At 35.3% G+C, this 15,232-nt stretch overlaps 1 protein-coding gene across 3 annotated transcripts in view; it reads left to right on the top strand.

Moving 5' to 3' along the window:
* GRM8 (glutamate metabotropic receptor 8) overlaps positions 1-15,232 on the top strand; it is a 358,606-nt gene that overhangs the window by 209,222 nt on the left and 134,152 nt on the right. For all 3 annotated transcript variants that reach the window (XM_026868300.1, XM_026868299.1, XM_026868301.1), the window contains one exon: positions 8,703-8,903. In XM_026868300.1, coding sequence (XP_026724101.1) covers positions 8,703-8,903 — 201 coding nt within the window. The remainder of the gene's footprint in view (positions 1-8,702; positions 8,904-15,232) is intronic.

Here is a 15,232-nt window from a genome sequence, read left to right as displayed (position 1 = left end):
ACATTACTCATTCACAAACCAAACTGACAATGTTTGAGGCTGAAATTCCCTGTTTTTGTAGAATGTAGGGAATGGTAATTAATGGTAAAACTCATGATTTTACATTTGAAATTTAATTTTGTTTGTTACTGTATACTGATATATGTTAAAATAAAATCTTATATCTGACAAATATAAATTGAACTTACGCATTAGATTTTTATTTTTGTAAGTAGAGCAGAATAGATAGAGGGTTAAAAAATTGCAATACCATAGTAAGATAGAATCAAATCAACTGCATTAATGCATAGTAAAACTAGAAATATAGAGAAATGGAAGAGACACTGCATCACTAACACTTCTAAGTGATATATGGTACAAAATTTGCAGAAGTATAAAGCTCAAGCTAAACTGAGATGTCAATCTCTGACCTGACTTCAGTCTCTTTTCTAAAACAAAACCAAAAGAAGCAAGAGGGGACTTGAGTGTTATTTAAATGACTATGTAAATATTCAGGAGACCTGCAAAATATGTGGAATGAATTATAACGAAAGCATTGCAAAATTTGACTGTGGTTTGCTCTCTGGCATAAAACCTGGAGAAAATCTAACAAAACCTTTTGTGATACCAGATTTATTAATTGCTGTGGATCCTTGCGTAGTAATACAGTAGTTTCTCTCCCTTTTATTTAAACTTCTACAGTGTCCTCCTTTTTTTTTTCTGCGAGTATTTCTGGAATGGGTATGTGTGCTTAGGTTGTCAGATGCATTGTATCTAGAAAGTGAACCAGTATAGGTGAGCAGATCTCTGCCAGAGCACCATTTTTAGAAGACAAGAATCTTCTAGCAGTAACATTGGCAATGTTCTCCCTGTGGTTTCAAAGCTGCAGACCGGTGTTAACAAGGACATATATATTTTTTTTTAAACATTATACCTAGCTTCAAGCTTTGTCCAGACTAAATAATCAATTCTATTGATACTGACTAGTGATGTGGCTGAAAGAAACCTTGTCTCGGCAAGATGGTATTTTACACAATACCGCTGCTGTTAGATGTAGTAGACTCAGGTTTTAAATGTTTGGAAGTTCTGAATGCCTGTGTTCTCCAACTCTTTACACTGTTTCAAGGAGGTATAATTAAGTGATGTGAAGGCATTCACTAGAAAAAGGAAAGTTCTTCACTCTGATAACAACATTGAAACTGTTAGGGACTCTCTCAAAGCACATAAATGAGGGAAAAAAGAATCTTTTATCAGCAATGCAGCTTCAGTTTCTTTTTCTCAGAGAAAACACTCTAGTAAATGTCACATATAGTAGCAGGAACAAAACAACCCAATATGACTAGAAAAAATGGCTTAATTCCACTTTGATATATACTGTTGTGCATATGTTAGAAGTACTTTGCTGAAACAAATTTCTGATTTACTGTGAAGGTCAGGAAAAATGTTACGGTATTTCCAGTGAAAAAAATTTGTGGGCAGGGATAGAATCTGTAAGGTACTTCATTTAAAGAACCAGGCAAACAAAAAAGCTAGTTTCTCATTTACAGTGATGTTAAAGTGAAAATTATTGAAACATAATCAGTTACGTGAAATGTTCTTTTTACTATTTTCTGTTTGAAAAGGGTTTTAAAAATGTGAGGTTTCAGCCTAGTTCTGGGCAGGAGGTAATTTAAAATCTCCACATTATTCCAGGGATTGAAAAACTTTATTTCTCAGGTTCACTAATTGGTCTTGCTGTCTTTTTTTTTTTGTGTGTGTGTGTGTGTGTGAGTTGGTGTAAAGAGGCAGAACCCCAGAAATATTACATCAAGTACCAGTTCATTAAACCACAAAACCACATCTGTCAGTTGTTGAAGAAGAGTAGACAGTCAAACTCCTTCATTTCACTATTTTCTTTTTGGAATGGCTGAGGAAATTCATATAATCCTTAACTTCCTGTCTGAATTGCTTCCTGAACTGACACCATGCTATTACGGAGGATCCACAGGTTTTGTGATGCTCTCTGCAAACTAACTCATGCACAAAAAAACCCATCACAGTTATCATGCAGCTATTGGAAAACTCAACTCCCCCCCCCAAAAAAAAAGTCTATCATCCTTTTAAGTCTGAGTAACAGAAGATGATGATCTCTACTGCCTTATTTGTTCAGAGAGAGCAAAATCTATACTGTGTGAGGAAAACAGCTGAATAATTGAGAAGACTTCAATGGGAGCAACATATGCTTCTGGTGTTTCCTGCTGAGCCTGCTGAAATGGCTTACAGTTACAGATGCCAGCTTTCTGAGGAAAAAACTGTTGCTGCAAAGATGGGAGGTTCCAGCTAATTCTGACAAATAGAGGACTATCATGCCTGAGCTGGAGAGTAGTGGGAGCCTGCTTACAAATTATTGTGATTTAGTTGTGATTGTGATTGACATGCACAAAAACAATCTCAACACAGTAATACTTATCCCTGATTTTGTTTCCTTCCAAGTGCATCTTAAGTAAAACTTTCTGAGCCAAGTAATGGGGATAAATAATTTAACAGTGAGTGAAAAATATGAATTGTAACTGTGAACTGTAAAAATGTTACTAGATATCCAAGATTCAGACTTGTCAAAACAGAAATTTTGAAAAAAAAAAAAACGAGTTGCACAAATGCTCTAAATGTCTTTAAGCAGTAATTATGCACAAGCATATATAGCAAAGGCAGGTAAAGGGAAGCAAATAGAATAAAAGCTATTCATTAGTAACCATTTTGCCTGTTACCATTTTACAATAATTTTATTGTAATTTTTCTTTCCTTCTCTGCATTACTTGTCCTCCTACCATTACCCCAGAAAGATTTCTCTCCTTAATTAGAGCACAGTCCATAAAAATTTGTCACTCAGCACATGTGAGTGGGAATGGTGACAGAAGAGTGCATGGGAATATGGAAAAAAGGGAGAAATACAGGCTCTTGGGAAATGATCTTTCCTTGTCGGTAACAAATCCATGGCTAGGAGATTCCTGGCCCTCCCACAGCAGGACTTCTGTCCCTGCTGAGCCAACTGTACACATTGCTGTTCCCTAACTGAAGGACACGATGTGCAAGTCTTGGATGGTTTTTTTTTAAGCTTTTTTGTTTTTTTTTTCCTTATAAATACTGATCTTGACCAAAATTACCAAACATAAGAGTAAAATACATAAATCAAGCAACAGCAAACTTAGAAATAAGTGGCTTAAAATAGCATAAATGGAAATCTATAGTTGGCAATTGAGTTTTTCAAGCAGGCAGAGAATATTAGTCCATTGCTAGATGTATCAATAATTGCATAGAAAAATCACAAGTATTACATTAATATTTTTAGGTTAGTGAAATAAAAGTTGTAACCCTACCAATAATGATAAAAAAGTAATTTCCATCTTAACTAAGTGAAAGACTAAGACACATTGCAACAACTAAAGGTGAGAGTTTTTAAAAAGCACATTTCTATAATTTCCACCTGAGAGTTTTCAGAGAGGAAAGCTGGAAGTTTTCTTTTTAACTTTAGTTTTGGTAAGCTTTTGAGAATTCATACCCCAAAACAACAGAAGAAGGCTTACACTAAGCCAGCATTTGAACTGAAAATGAAAAGTGATCTAGCCAGTTGTGTTCCAGTCAGTCCTAGATAAAGAAAAAAATATAATAAAGGAGATTGATAAGAAAAATAAAGCCCTTGACTAGAGATTAGTAGACAAAACCTTGAAGCATCCTATTTCCTACTAGAGCTCTAGTTATGTATTCCTACTTTCTTGTCTCTGACCATTTCTCTAAGCTTGGAACCTGAACCAAAGTTAGAATTCTGTTCCATGCACACTGCGTCCCCATACCAAATAACTTTATTCCTCTGAACTATGGAGCCCTACTCCTGACTCCCAAAACTGTCCATTGCCCAAAACCTTTCTCAAAGCCTGCAACCTCACATAGCTCCAATCTGAAGTGCTAACCAGCTGCTGTATACATGATACTTGACTTCAAACCTTTGGTCTTCAAGTAGCATAAATTAAAGATTTTTAACTAGATATATGGAATAGATTCTTGAAGCTATAGAAATAATAATGAGAGATAATGTAGGCTGCACTTTTACATAAATTGCTTTCAATAATGCTAAATGGAAACAGAAAGATTTGTGAGACAGCAGGAACAGGAATGCTCAGAAATGTTAGATGAACTGGCAATTCCCAGAAATAGGGCAGTTAAATAAATATTTTTTCCCTATATCACAAGTTACAGAACAGGTATATCCATTTACCTCATTTAGAATTTCTTAAACCCTTAAGAGAATAATAACTGTGAACTCTGCTCTGAATTTTTTCTATTTCCATGGACTTATATGCATTCAGAAGTTAGTTCTACATATGCTTTAAGATCATCATTAAGAACATGGTTTCTAAAAATTAGATGAATTATGCAACATTTATCACCTAGCAGATTAGTCTCCTTCAGATGAGATCAGCAATTTAAATTTTGATTGTGGAAGATAGTTGGTTGTATCCCACAGGTGATATCATCACCCATGTATGAATTCATTCTTAGCTATATTGCATTCATCTTATTTACTTACTGTATGCTGTTATTAAGATTTTAATTAAGATATAGATTTTTTTTTGTTGTTGTAAAGGCCTAATTCCTCTTGATTATGTTCCCTGAAATCTCTTGATTCCCAGTTCATACCTAGGGAATTGACAGTGTCACCTGCTTTACCTTCCCCACCAGACTAGTAGCCCCAGCCACATCCCTTTATCCACCTAATACATGTCTCACCCTCCTACTATTACGGTCCTTATCTTTCCCTGCCATAGCAGAGTTCCACCATCCTGAGCAGGATACAGTTATTCCTGTAGCACGGGAGTTACAGGAACAAAGGGGGAAATTATTTGAAGGTATGGAGGCAATACCTCCTGCAACAGTCCAGCTTGTCACTCTTGCTCAGGAAGTGCAAGAGTAGCTGTAGCAACTCCTACACCTGTGCAGGCTCATATAGGGTAATTTCTGTGGCTCAGTCTAGGGTTCCCGAAACAGATTTCAAATGGAAGGAGGCAGGAATAGCTGACACTTTTCCTGGGCTAGCGTTACCTATCCTACCTCTACTCTAGCCCAAGATGGTAATATTAGTACTTGTGTCTATGTATTTTCTCTAATGGTCAGGGAAAGTCTTGACATCTTGCTGAAATTGCCCATAATCTTGCACTTCTCAACAGCTGGATTGAAAGGTCTGCTGGAAAGCACCATGGAACATATCCCTGGATTTCCTTTGTTTGGAGATCAGAATACACATTGTCAGACCATGGGGGTTCAAAAGTTGGGAACATCTCATTCTTTTTGATAAAGACTCAGCCTAAGCAATTTTTCCAGAGAAGAACTAGGATGAACAATTGAAGTGATGATTAAGAAAGCATTCAAACATTTCTATTATGAGATACAAATTGTTATATTCTTTCAAGTCACCAGTGTGTGTAGAAACATGCCTTGTAGAGGTGAGTCAAGCTATAAATAAAACTGTTATTACTTCATATACATGTCTGAAGATGATCATGTCTTCCAAATGTGTAATATTATCACTGTAAGAACTGACCATATTTATGGCTTAGACAAAATGCTTCATTTGACTGCTATACATTAACATTTGTATAGGGCAGTGTCATGTAATTTAAGTTGATGAGTTCTTGTCATCTTTATAGAATATTATTTTAGATGTTTGTGAATTCTAGAAAGAGAAGATGAAGAGAAACCTCAAAAAGAAAGAGCACATAATCCAATTTGTTGGGTTTTGTAGTTATGCAAAGCACAGAGACTTCTTGTCTCTTGCCTTCTAGGTTTGACAGGTTTAAAACTGATAATTCTGTAATGTTTCTCACCCCTTTGTATGTATGGAAACATATTCAGTCCCAATAAATATTAAAAAATAAATTTGTATGATAAATTCATTTATGATCACATATCTGTGAAGAATAAATGTTATATGTTAGGCTGTGGAAGAAATTTATGCAAATCCTATGTGTGTTTAAACTACAGTATAACATAGGGAAGTATAATACTGATTTCTTCCCCATTTAAAAATCTGTACTGTTTAAGTGTTTGCAACTTCTAGTGTTTTATGACTTAGCATTTATTACAGAAAATTATTCCCTTCTGTCTTTCACCAACCTCCCCACCCTTCCACATACGCATCCATCCATCTAAGTAGGGGAACTATATTTAGCTTTGCAATTAAAGCATATATATTTCCTTCAAACTTGTCCTGTCCTGTCCATCCTGTTTAGAGCATGTGGAAGCTCTGTGGAGCACATGCAGGTTATTGCCTACTGTGTGCCTGCAGCAGTTCTGTAAACCCTGTCCTTCACTTGTTTTCCATCAGTCCTTATCAAGGCAGGAACCATTATGGTGGAATCGTGAGCTACCCATCACTTACTGTTGGAAGCTAGTTCCCAAATAAAATAGTTAATAAAATTGCAATCTAATTAAGCTTATTCCTATATCTTCTTTTATGTCTGGGCAATGCATTGCAACTAATTGTGTAATTTTCATCCTGTGGAAGGAATAGGTTTTCTGTTTATTTGCAGTAGAGTCGCACTATTTATTTGCCAATCACTAGATAGCATGTCTTGAAAATTGTCTATGAAGTTACTCATAACAAATCACAAAAATGAGTTATATGCTTTCCTTTCCTAATGGTTTCAAGAGGTAGTGATTTTTTTTTTTTTTAACTAATCCCTGAGGAGAAATAAAAGTACGTAATAATTTTTCAAGGCTGTCTATCACTCCCAGTGCTTAGGGACGTTTAAAGCACAAAACACTACTGATTTTCAGATTACAAATCTGTTCATACATTATCATTGTAATGTGAGACGGTGGCACTGAAGTGCAGCAGGCAAACTTCAGTATATGAGTATACTCCCTGTCTTTTTGTTCATGGTATATGGGCCTGCATACTTTGTCTAAATAAAGATCTTGTGTACAGTATATTTTCAGGCATAAAAAATGTCCTTTAAAAAACTAAGAAACAATAAAACTAAGAACTGATAAAAGCCTGTGTTTAGAGATAAAAAAGAAACATAAAAAATAAGATCTGGAATGTTAAAAAAAATCATAAACTTTTCTGAATAGTCTTAAATAATGTGAATTGATTATTTTCAAACTGAATGATTTGTTAATCTGGTAGATAACCTAGACATTTATTCTTGTGTTAACTGAGTCAGTAGGAACTTGACTAGATTTCAGCAGAGCAGATTTCATGCTGAGATCTGTAGAGCCCTGTTTGCCTGGTAAATGGAGATTTTGAGCCTGCCATGGTTTAACCTCAGCCAGCAACTAAGCACCATGTAGCCACTTAATCACTCCTCCCCCATTGCCCTCAGTGGGATAGGGGGGAGAATCAAAACAAGCAAAATTAGTGGATTGAGATAAGACCAATTCAATAATTGAAATACAAAATAAAATTATATAATAATACTAATAATTGTAATGAAATGGAATATAACAAAAAGAGGGTGAAATAAAACACAAGAAAGACAAGTGATGCACAATGCAACTGCTCACCACTCGCTGACCAATGCTCAGCCAGTCCCCAAGCAGTCATCCACCTCTGCCAGCAAACCCCCTCCCCAGTTTATATACTGGGCATGACATCATATGGTATGGAATATTCCTTTGACCAGTTTGGGTCAGCTGTCCTGGTTGTGTTCCTTCCCAAATTCTTGTGCCCTTGGCAGGGTATGAGAAGCTGAAAAATCCATGACTTACTATAAACATTACTTAGCAATGACTGAAAACATCTCTTATCAACATTATTCTTATACTAAATCCAAAACACAACACTGTACTAGCTACTAGGAAGGAAATTAAATCTACCCCAGCAGAAACCAAGACAGAGCCTTTGAAATCAGTGGCTGAATTCCTATATATGAACATGGGATTTCATGTTGGTTGTTTGCTTAAAATATAATTCTCCTGAACTTTATTTTTTAATTTTTCTACTTAGTACTATCACCTGTAAATGTAAAATGTTCTTTGGATTTGTACATAGATGATTAATGTGGGCAATTCCTGCAGAATAAAAATTTCATAATGTATTGATTTGCTCTGTATTCCCTCTGAAGGAAAAATGTCCCTGGAGGAAATAGCAGACAGTACATGGTTCTCAATGTGAAGCATAATTCACTAGGAAATACAGGAAAAAAAGTCTCAGAATAAGCACTTTTCAATATGGAGACAGATGGCCACGTCATTTGGCAAGCATTCAGTTTTTTTCCCTGACATGTTTAAATAATGTTTATCAAACAAGAGACAGGGATAAAAATCAAGGTAGCCTTAAATTTATCTAAAACAGAATGGCAGGCTGCTGTAGAAGTGTCCTATAAATAACAATAAACAGCTGTTGAACGAAAGTCAATAAGATGGAAAGAGAGTTTTACTACTGGATTGTAGAAATACATATATCTATATTTCTTTCTCTTGTAATGAAATGTTCTGTCCTCTCTCCCAGCCCAGAACACAACATACTGTTTATATACCTGGCACAGTGTACAATGATTAGAGGCAAAACCAGATGGCCATATTTTCCCTTGTCTTGTTTATTTAGGTGATGGATAGACTAATCCTAACTTTACCTATCAATCTGACTGTAATTATTTATGTTCTACTGTGAACTTTTGCACATGAATACTCATGAACCTATATACAGACAAATAGAAGTAAACTGATTCTTTCTCTTTCTTCCTTAGGCTTAGAAAGAATTGCAAGAGATTCAGCCTATGAGCAAGAAGGAAAAGTTCAATTTGTAATTGATGCTGTATATTCCATGGCTTATGCACTACACAACATGCATAAAGATCTCTGTCCTGGATATATTGGTCTATGCCCGAGGATGAGTGCAATTGATGGTAAAGAACTACTTAGCTATATCCGGGCAGTAAACTTTAATGGTAAGTAAAAAAAACCCCATGTACTCTTTTTTTTCCCTCCCGTTTTTCTTCTGTAAATGTTTTGGAAGTGACAAGATGTGTTTTCTTCTTTATATAGGATACTTTAAGGCACAGTGGAAAACAGGCTTAGAAGCAGTTCTCATTTAATCAGAACTGTGAGTTTTTCCACCTGCTTTGAAACCCCAAGTGTATTTTTTGTCTTAACATTAAGCTGCTCCCAAGACAGATGTTAAAAATCAGAATCTGTCAATCAAAATATTCCATAGAAAAGGTGCTATTATAGAAACAAGTTGAGGATTCATGCAGTCTATTGACAGATTAAAATCCTTTGACAGAGGTTGCTTATGTGCTTGCAAGAGAATTAACTGAAAAAAAAATACCCTTTTGAAAATTGCCTTCTGAAATTACTGTTAACAATTTCCTTACAAAAGTGAATAGTGAGGAGTTTGTTTTCAATTTGCGTATTTAAATCTCAATAAAACATTCAGTAGCAGTTTCAGCTTCTTTTCCATTTCATTATTTTTTCACCCAGTGATTTAGTGAGCTTTAACACAACTACAATATATATTTTTAAACAACACTGCATCATATTCTCTGCAGCTGGGATCTGCTTGCTGGGGAAATGTAGTTACAGATGCTTGTGCTGTTAAGAGTAGAGGCCAATAAAGAACAGGATTAATTTATGAATGTAGAATTGAAAAGGGTAGAACATACTTGATGGTGAAATAGAATTGATGAAAACCTACATATGACATTAAATTCATAATTATTGTAGACTATATTTACCATTATTTTTACAAATAAATGGAACAATGTTCTTTGCTGTGTTTTGGTTGGCTTTTTTCCCTACTTGGTGGTAATTCACATACTAGACATGCCTCCAGCTATGCAGAGAGAAGGACGATCACAATTTATTCCAATGACCTCAGCTGCCAGCCTTTTTGAAAAAAAGCACAAGGTCATTTTGAATTTACCTTCGGAGTGGAAAGGTTTTTTGCTTTAGGTAATATACCAGACCATTTGGTTGATATGAATGTTGGCTGGAGTTCACAGTTTTTTCTTCCTATGCAATTTTCGTGAAAAGGGAATCCCTGTCTCCAGGATCATAAAGATAGAAGGAGTTTAAATGATTCTTTAGTGATTTTAAAGAAAACCTGGAGCAAAATGTGTTGCTTGCAAATGGGAAATGTTATGGTGACAAAGTTAGGCAGCATATTATAAGGTTTGCAGGGATAATTATCTACGTTTCCAATAGATATTCTTCTGGGTCTGTACAAAAGAAGTGATCTATTTTCATTTGGTGAGCATGAAAGTTTAACATAAAAAGATAAGCTGTACATTTTATGTGAAACCTTTCCCTCCTTAGATTGTTGTATTTTATCAATACCTGTCATGATTTCTCTGGCTGACTTTAAGTATTGCAACAAGGGGAGATGAAAGAGTAGGATAAAGCATCTTGGACACTAATGAAAAAGTATCTGTTTTGACCTAGTGATTTACTGAAAGAGAGGAGAAAACAACAACAACAACAACAACAAAAAAGCAACAAAATGCACAACATTTCTGTGAGGTTAACTTTCCATCTTGTGGCATATGTTAAGTTTTCTCTGTGCTAAACTAGTCCACATTATGTAGTAGTGTACCAGGTTTTTTGGGTGTGTTACATGCCTAGATATTTTGTTTTTTTCAGTCATGTGTTGGGAGGCCTAAATAGAGGACAGTCTTTAACTCTTTGCCTTTTCCTATTAATCCCAAATTCCTGTTCTTCAGGACAGCACTGATGCTGTGTTTGACTTGGTTTATGGAGGTGAATATTTACATAGACTGCTAGACCTCCTGTGCTGGGAGTTGACAGTAGTGCTGTGTGTCGATACTGATGTGCATCCTAGATTCAGTCATTAATAATTTAATTTATTAAAAGTGAACTGATACATGAAAAGAATACCCTGGGTTTCACAGCCATTCAAGGTAGCAATTTTCTATCCTAACAGTCACAGGATCACAGCATTGCCGAAGTTGGCAATGACCTCTGGAGATCACCTACTCCCCTTCTCAGATCAGGATCAGCCAAATCAGGTTACTTAGCACTATGTCCAGCTAGGTTTTAAATATATTCAAGGATGGAAAAAACTCCAAAATTCTCTCTGAGCAGTCAGTTCCAATATTTTAGAATTAAGCCTGTACTCTTCAAGATGATAATCATTTCTAACATCAAGAACTGGCATTTTTGAGACAGGAAGTTTTTATTCAGTATCAGCTTTCCCACATGATTCTACCTGTATGCATATTAAACCAACTTCTCACCTCTCTTAATTCAGTATATCCCTCTTAATCGAGGCCGTAATGAGTGGATGCAAATCCAGTTAATATGCTGTCACATTTCACTTAGTGGGTTTCACCTCACAAAGTATGACCTGTAATATGAAGGACATCTGTCTGCCTTATTGAGGGCATTTGCAAGAGTAAGAAAACATACGTATTTCTGTATTGGAGTAATTGTTGTGCCTTTGATTGCAAGTAATCACTTTGAAATGTGTTAATTTTTATTGACTCTGTTTATTTACAAACTGTGAAGAAGATTTGTTCCCCTGAAGGATTCATCTGTGTAATATTTCACGACACCTTAATGACTGAAGGGTGATCATAACCACCAGTGCACAACGTACTGATGTATTTGATACGACATTTGTTTCTGCTTAAATATTCTTCTACTAGTAGCATGCTGGATGGAGAAAATCTCACAGTTCAGCATGATTTTAAAGGGGGTACAACTTCTTAATTTGTAATAGGAATAATGAAATTTATTTGTACATGAGATTTGAGTTACTGCTGAGTGTAGTCTCCTGTTTAACTATTGCTTGTGTTTTTCTTAGGACTAGCAAAGTATGGTGTCTAAAAACAATTGTCTTTCATTTATAATGGGCATTTTAATAATTAAATGTATTTCATAAGAAAAGACACCTCTAACTTGTAGCTGGTATAGCCTATTTCTGTGTACATTGAAAGTGATTTTAGATGACAGGAAAATATAAAGCCAGTGTGCAGACATGCAATATATTTAGTTCCCTCTGTTCTTGATGGTCTCTGTTAGTAGAAACATAACCAGTCCTTTCTGGCTATTTGATCAAAGAATACTTTGAGCTCTCAGAAGTTTCATGCTTCTACTTATCTTTGTTTTTCCCAGGCAAAAAGTGAATGTTCTCACTTTATGGTGTTCTTATTTTAATCAATGTGCCACATTTGAAAGATTTTCCCTAACAGTTTTTTTATCCAAACAAAATGAGATATTTATGTGAAACTGTTGTTTCATATTTAAAGCTATGTAAAGCGAATATTTTTCTGTTAATTAGGTTTATAAATGGTGATAGGTGCAATACTGTAATTGTAGTATGATTTAGTATGTTCTCTCGTCACATTGCTCTAGTGTTCTCACTTTATTTAACTTCATTATTCTGTCTACAAAATAAGCAGATGTTTTCTAAGATTTTTTTACCCTGGCATTTTTTATGAGAAGTACTCTGCTGAATTCAATGTAAGTGCTCATCGATTAACAGAAACAGGACTTGAACATGCATTTGTGGTGGATGGAGATATTTTAAAGGTTGTTTGGTTTTGTTTTGGTTTTGTTTTTAAGAAAAAGAATTATCTTTGTACTTCCATCTGGACAAAGCAAAAAAAGGATAACAACATGGATACAATGCTATTTCTTGGATGGGAATAAAACATGAAATGATAAGACTAACCAGTTCCCCCCACCCCCACCCCCGTTGTCCCACTACGAAGGTGAAGATCAAAATTTATAATTAATTTCTGAAGATAAAGATCATTGCTTATGTATATTCTGAGTCTGACTCTGAAACCTTTTTTCTACTCTTCTCTGGGACAAAATAAAGCAACCATGTTTCTTGGGATTTTGTGACAAATCTTTGACAACACTGGGACAGGTTGCCTGGAAAGGTTGTGGTCTCCACTCTTGGAGATAGTCAAAACCTGGCTGGACACAAGTAATCTGCTCTAGCTGAGCCTGCTCTTAGCAGAGGGTTCAACTAAGTGATCTCTAGAGATCCCTTCACACCTCAGCCATGCTGTTTGTTCTATAGCTCTAACCAGACTGAAAGAAAAGTGTATCACTTACTCTTGCTTTACAATATCAAATGAACATATGTTACCTTTATTCTTCTGGAACTAATTTTGTAGTCTTAATGGACTAGTAAGTCCTGCTGTTACTTGATTTTTAGATATGTTAATTAAATGCCTTTGAGAAAAGATTAATTTTTGACTACACACAGACACACATGCATGCAGCATCAGCCCCATTTAAAAAACAAACATGTAAAATTTTATTCCGACAGGGTAGAATGATACCAGAGAGTGAGAACATAAGAACAGTAACTGGCAAGCAAACTCAACAGAAGATGTTGACACTTGTAAACTAAGAATTAATGATCAGTCTACATTGTAATTTTTTTTTTTTTTTTTCTGTGAAAGCAGTACCTATAGAGGACAGTTTTTTTTTTTTTTAAAAATGAATAGGTTGTCTCATGGAGAGTTTTGAGCCCTACAGAGAATAATTATTGTGGAGTCAGTCATTTACAAAATTAATCTTCTCCTGCTACCTTTTGAAGTTGCTAAAACCTCAATCTGTGCAAAACTCTACTGACTTCATATTCAGCTCCGACTTTTAAAAATGTTTTCTTGAAGAACACTGACACCTCTCTATTCTTTCACTGAGTACAAACTTTGCATTCTCAAATAATTATTTATCATTAAAACAGAAGCTGTAAATTGGTGCCCTTTGAAGCTGGTAAGTTTTGACATTTTTGAAGGCATTAAGCACAATAGAAGTAAGCGTCCCACTTAAAATGTACTGGACCTGTGCTCCTAACTCAGATTTTTAAAACCCAACTCTCAAGTCTGCAACTCCCAATGGAGAAAAAAAACTTTCTGAAATAGTTGAAGTTGGGCACATCTGTGATTTTTAGTTATGAGTTCTTATTGTTCATAATTTATGAGTTTGTACTGTCAGAAACACTTAGCATCATATGATGCCACTGGTACCATATTCTAATAGGGTTAAAAACTGTAAGATAATATCAGATGAGTAGATCAGATAGGGACAGACAAGTTTCACAATGAGTTGGGAAGGGCTGAACTCTGCTGACCTTGCTAGGATTCAGTGTGGTAGCAACTCTAGTTTCACTGATCTGTACTCTGCTGAAGAAATAAAGACACTGCTTTTATCTGCAGAAATGGAAGAGGGAATGTCTGCTTCAGTTTTATTAAGATCTGTGATGTTTGTTCTGTCATAAGTTAATCACATGACATAATTCCATGTAATTATTTGGAAAATCGTAGTGGTACAGAGGAGTGTTTGAAAACATGGCCAAAATTTAAACTAACATAGATCTGAACTCATAAAATTAAAGAATTCAAAATAGTTCATTCTTTTACTTTTGTCATGGTTTCAGAGTTGTCTAATTTGATTTGTGAATGCACTGGGGCTGTGGCAGATCATTTTTAATAAAGAATACTGATGTCTAGTTTCCTGTACCTTTATGTTAAATTAAGAAAGGAGTTGTTACCTCTGTTAATTTATTATTGGGCATGAGCAGGGGATGATTTCAAATAAATTCTGCTTTGGCATGCTAATTATTTTAATGGAATTAATCCAGGTGGCTATACAAGAATCTAAAATTGTGCAACAGTCTGAATCACTCTTTGTGTGTTTAAATAATGTGCGATTATAATGTAAGCACGCACAGCAGGCAAAGCTTGGAGCTGCTGTGATTCTTAGGTACCTCATGAACCCATGTGATAGAGATCGGAGATTATGAAAATGCTGGGTGTGAAATGAGAAGGTAGAACTTGAAAGTAAGTGCCATTTATAGCCGTGCTTTTTGCTTATGTACAGATCTTAAGTACTGATTAATTGAGCCATATATGTGCTCCACATACAAAATTCATGATGTAGAATGTGACTGAGGTCAATTCTTTGTTTTGAGGAACAAGATATAATTAATAAGTTATATTAATAATTAATATGTAAAGGAAGGTGATAAAAGATTTACCCTCACTACCCATGAAAACTGATTTGCATCTCCTGATACGTGAGGATATTCAGATACATCAGAATGCATTTTTCTCTTATGATCAAGTGAAAAACTCAAGCAGAAGTGAGGAGTAGTACAAACTAACCCTTGCCATTCCAAGTGATAAGGTAGCTGAGTGAAAATAAAGTGGATCCATAATGCATGTATTTTTTTTAACCTTTTAGTCAGTGTAAGAAACATCACAGCTGCAGTTCTGCAGCGCTATTAAACCCTTCAGAT

This window comes from Athene cunicularia (assembly GCF_003259725.1).
Source record: "Athene cunicularia isolate RWA chromosome 1 unlocalized genomic scaffold, athCun1 chr1_part2, whole genome shotgun sequence".
Taxonomy (NCBI): Eukaryota; Metazoa; Chordata; class Aves; order Strigiformes; family Strigidae; genus Athene; species Athene cunicularia.
The sequence above is the reverse complement of the archived record's forward strand: the minus strand, read 5'-3'. Positions and strand labels throughout refer to the sequence as shown.